This window comes from Nematolebias whitei, chromosome 20 (assembly GCF_014905685.2).
Source record: "Nematolebias whitei isolate Nwh7 chromosome 20, NemWhi1, whole genome shotgun sequence".
Classification (NCBI taxonomy): domain Eukaryota; kingdom Metazoa; phylum Chordata; class Actinopteri; order Cyprinodontiformes; family Rivulidae; genus Nematolebias; species Nematolebias whitei.
The window spans coordinates 8030120-8034886 of record NC_056517.1 but is presented as its reverse complement, the minus strand read 5'-3'; the positions used below and the strand labels follow the sequence as shown (position 1 = coordinate 8034886).

The window sequence follows — 4767 nt, the reverse complement described above, 5'->3', positions numbered from 1 at the left end:
ATGTGGAAGTTTAGGCAAAAATGTGCAGTACGTCAACAGTCCACAAAGCAAAAACTTGTAGTACCTTTTCTCCAACAGAACAGTCCAAAAACAAAACCTTGCAGTGTTCTACAATGAACAGTCCACAGAGCAGAAACTTCAAATAATTTTTCCTACTAACAGTCCACAAAACAAAAACTTGCAGTACCTCTTCATTGAACAGTTAGAGTCCACAGAGAGAGTCCTTATTTAGGTGTCACACCACTCGTGATCGGTGATTTCCTGTATCAGGGTGAGGACTCGGGGGTTCAGGTTGAGACGACGCTTTGAGTTTTTGTTCTCCACTTTGGTTCCCTTTTCTGGATTTATCCGAAAAAAACACCTGTTAAAAGAAAAGACGACCATTATAATTATTTTGAAGTTTCAGTAAAGTAAAATACATACTGTTTTATAGTATTACAAATTGAAAGCAAGCCATATTTATTTACCTTTGAAGAAATTCCAGAGTTGAAGCCAGCTCAGACGGATAATGGATGTTGAAACAGTAATAGCTCCCGAACATCAGGCACAACGCAGAAATGAAGGAGGGGATGTTTGTGTTGGTAAGGGTCCGGTCCAGACTCAGCATGTACCTTGTTGAGGAATAGCATGACTGTCCTATAAAAAAAAATAAAAAATCATTGAGCAGGGTATATATTATTAGGTCCTATACTCACATGATAAAATCCATTAGTAGTACAACGTAATAAATTAGATATGAAGCAGACTTACCACAGACAATGATGGCTGGCGTTACAGCCACTTGCTCCAGTTGCACATCTTCTGCCAGACTTGTTTCATCTACATAGAAGAACATGGACTCCTCCTTCTCATCAAAGTAGTTGAGGAGAAGCAGGACCATCTCTTTCACATCCTCTGAGCAGCCACTCTGCTGTCCCCGCAGCCTCTGAAGTCTTGCATAAGTCTGAAGGAACTTCTTATTCTTCTTGACACAAACAGTGGTCAGGTAGTTGAGGAGCCTTTTTCCCTTCAGATCCAAGTTGCGTATGAAGGTGTCCTTGAGGTTGATCCCAGTGAGTTCCTTGAAGTGGATCGACATGCCAATTTTATCAAACAAAAATGGCCACTCCTCTCTGAGGCACTTGATACTTTTACCCTGGTTGACATGTTGGCGCTGCGTGTAAAAGGTGGACTGCATAAAGCATTTCACCTCCTCTGGATTGGCATCAGACTGTTGAAACATCACCTTGAGTTTTTCCATCTTTTGCTGCTGGCTTTCTTGAGTTTCTTCACGAGGCAGGAATTGTACATTCCACTTAATGCATCCGTAAGTGTCCTGCATTGCTGCTCTCTCTTCTAATGGGATCTCATCTGTGTCATCTGAATTACTCTGTTTTCTTTTTCTCATTTTGGGTGTTGAAGTGCGCCGCACATTTTCAATTCTGTTTTGCAACTGTTTGACAAGGGAATGGTAGCCTGTGCCTACAATGTCTCCATCTATAACATCTTGCAAAGATTTTGGATACTTGGCCACCATTTTCTTTGCGACATCAGTTGAATGCTTTTTACCTACGAGAGGGCATTTTTCCATCATCTCAGTCGCAACAATCCGGACCATCTGTCTCCTGAGTTTTGGGCCTGGTCTTTTCCCCCTCTCCAAAGATTGCATCAGTTCTTCTTGAAATTTAGTCCATGGAATTTCAAAATTGTCCTCCCAGTGTGAGTCAAGCTGTGGGCTGCTGGATGAGGTAGATGCTGAACTTTGGGGTGAAACTGAGAGCAATGACAGCGATTGGGCAGGTGAAGCTTCAACAGATGAAAGAGAGCTGTTTTCAGGGGTCTGGTCTGTAAATTACAGAAGACAAAGAAAAGGTTTACAATGTACAATATAAGAAGATGTCTATGCCTGTTTAGAACATGGTGCATGGGATGCAAAGTGTAAAATAATATGTTTAAACATTTCACTAACACATTTTTCATTACTTAGATCACATTCTGAGTGTTAAAAATTTCTACTAACATTTTATTGTTATTTAACTCACTGCAATATGTTACATTTAAATTTTAAGAAATACATGTAAATATTAATGTCGTCATCATTTTGAGACATTAGCAACTGCTAGCCTTCCAATGCAGCTAAATCTTCTGTACAAGACATTGTCTCAGAACGATGATGTCATATCATGAGTCCAGCACCAACAGCAAAAGCTGCTTTCCTTTCCAAAATACCTAAATGTGAAATTCAACATTTAACTTTCACAATAAGATTTACACAATTAAATTTAGAATTAGTTATTTTTTTTAAACATTTAAATTAGCTATGTCAGAACAGTGAGCTAAATAACAGTTAAACGTTAGTAGAAAATTTGTAACACCCAGAATGTGAGCTCAATAATAAAAAAAAATTAGTGAGAAGTTTTAACTTTTCATTCACTTGGCAACCCATAATTGTGCGGCATTCTTACATTTTTGTTTCCAAACAGAAAGAAGTTTTCTGGCTTGAACAGGTCTTAATACTGTCTTCAAATCAGCCTCCTCTATGAAGCGTAAATCATCGTACGTCTCAACTCCAATGGACTGCAAGTGCTCTTCTAGGATGTCTTTGGTTACTGCTGGAAGTTCTGGTAGGACTTCCATAATGGCATCATGTAAGAAGGTTGGCTCTGAGTCACCCATACTTGTGCTGAAGAAGAAATGTCACCTTCAAACAAAACAGAAAAAAATATATGTAATACAGCAGGAACATGCACCATGTCACACTTGTAATGTTAGTGTATAATATTTGCATTAGCTTCATTTGTACTTTATTTTTCCACAATGCTATGCTTTAGTGGAATGACTTGGTTTCCATCAAGAATGTAGGACACCAAAGGATAGAAATCTGGTAGGTTATCAATGTTAATACACTGCAACCCAAGACTGTCCTTTGTCACCGAATACAAATGGTATTCTGAGAGGAAGGTGGCTTTGTGGGCATCTATCAAAACATACAGCTGTATTATTTTGAATCAAGATGAGTAAAAGTTCACCAAACTCCATGTACTCCTCTTTTCTGCACACAAGAAACTGTCCTTTTTTATATGCAGTGCCCTTGTACTGAATGTCAGTGGTAACTGTAGTGTTGCTTTCTGTAAAAGCAAACTCCCTGACTGCATGTTTAATGCCCTTTTTCCATTAGTACCTGTAGTACCGGTACAGCACGGCTCTACTCTACTTGGTACGGTACAGGTTGTGTTTCCATTATGCTTTCAGTACCGGTTCCAGTGGGCGGGGTTCAAATTGACGTCACCACCTCTCACCAGCTGGTGGCGCTGCGACGCAGAAACTATTTTCAGTACAGTTTGAGAATTTGTTATTTTGAAGTTGTGTGTATGTATGTATGCATGTATGTGTGTATGTACATGTGTATAAATATATATATATATATATATATATATTTATACACACAAATATATATGTACACACACACAAATATATATGTACACACACACACATATATATATATATATATATATATATACACACACACACACACACACATATATATATCATATGTGATATATATATATCACATATGTATATACACACAATTATTTATATATATATGTATATATATACACGTGTATTTATATACATATATATATTTATATATATTCATATATATTTATATACATATATATGTATTTATATATATACATAGATATTTATCTATATATATGTATACAAATTAAAACTCAGATGAACCAGATTCTACAAAAACATTACATTTAAATTTTTATAGGTTTTCATCATCATTTGATGTATTTGCACTCATTGTGTCTACTTTTAATGTTCATTTTAAATGTGTGATTTTCCTTTCGTGTTCACATATATACATTTTATTTTTAGCTTTGCTTTAAAGTTCTTGTTTTGTGATTTGTACATTTGTGAGTTAAAATAAAGTTGAACTGAAGGTTGTCTCTTTTCTTTAAACGTGTTTGAGGGAAATATTTCTGAGATCTAATAGTTTTGTGTCTTTTTATGATTTTCAGCTGAGTTAACAGTCATTAAAGTGAAAACAGGATTTCATGATGAAGCTGGCACCGTTTATTTATTTATTTTTTTTAATCTTCAACGCTAAAATATATATATATATATATATATATATATATATATATTATTTTTTTATGACGATCCTCTCCTCCGGAGACAGGACGGGCAGGCTCATATTCCCAGCTCCAGCTCAGCTGGTGACTCACAGAGGCTGTTCCAAGACCCCAGTTGCGCGTAATCATGATGGCCCGACCCGCGCAGACAGGTGGGCAGAGACGGGTCTGCGACGAACAGTGGAAGCGATTTTAAAAAACATTTTACGTGTAAAAAAAATAATAATCATTTTTAAATCGCTTCAGCAATTTTTTAAAACATTTTTTGTATAAAAACAAAATATTATTTTATTTAAAAATCGCTTCCACTGTCCGCCTGACTGCCGGGTGGGATCGGGATTCAGCCTTCATGATTACGCGCGGCCGGGGTCTGGCAACGTCCATCTGCGAGTCCCCATCTCCAGCTTTGCAGTGACCAGCGGAGCTCTGAGCACACAAAGCTGGTATCCGGAACCCGAGCCTCCGAGTTGGCACATCGAAGGATCTTCCGTGGTGACCAGCTAAACTTGGAGCCGGGGAGATGACGTCCTGCCTGGCCTGGCGCTCCGAGGCTTCGGAGGGAGGATCAGGGTAGACCAGCAGAGCTCCATCCAGCTTGCTCTAAATTATGTTGTTGGCCACCAAGCACAAAAAATGCCAGCAC

At 37.9% G+C, this 4767-nt stretch overlaps 1 protein-coding gene across 1 annotated transcript; it reads right to left on the bottom strand.

Moving 5' to 3' along the window:
• Positions 1-228: 228 nt before the first annotated feature.
• LOC119426824 lies at positions 229-2666 on the bottom strand. The gene is made up of 4 exons (XM_037694407.1): positions 2414-2666; positions 751-1739; positions 468-636; positions 229-361 (listed from the first exon to the last, which is right to left on the bottom strand). The coding sequence occupies exons 1-4, from the start codon at positions 2653-2655 to the stop codon at positions 229-231; spliced, it is 1533 nt and encodes a 510-aa protein (XP_037550335.1). The 5' UTR covers positions 2656-2666.
• Positions 2667-4767: the final 2101 nt, after the last annotated feature.

Coding starts and splice junctions, on each gene's coding strand:
- LOC119426824 (XM_037694407.1), bottom strand. CDS start 2,655: ATGGGTGACTCAGAGCCAACCTTCTTACATGATGCCATTATGGAAGTC. Junction 1,740..2,413: donor GCACAATTATGGGTTGCCAA/GTGAATGAAAAG, acceptor TTCACCCCAAAG/TTCAGCATCTACCTCATCCA. Junction 362..467: donor ACTCTGGAATTTCTTCAAAG/GTAAATAAATAT, acceptor TTCTTTTAACAG/GTGTTTTTTTCGGATAAATC.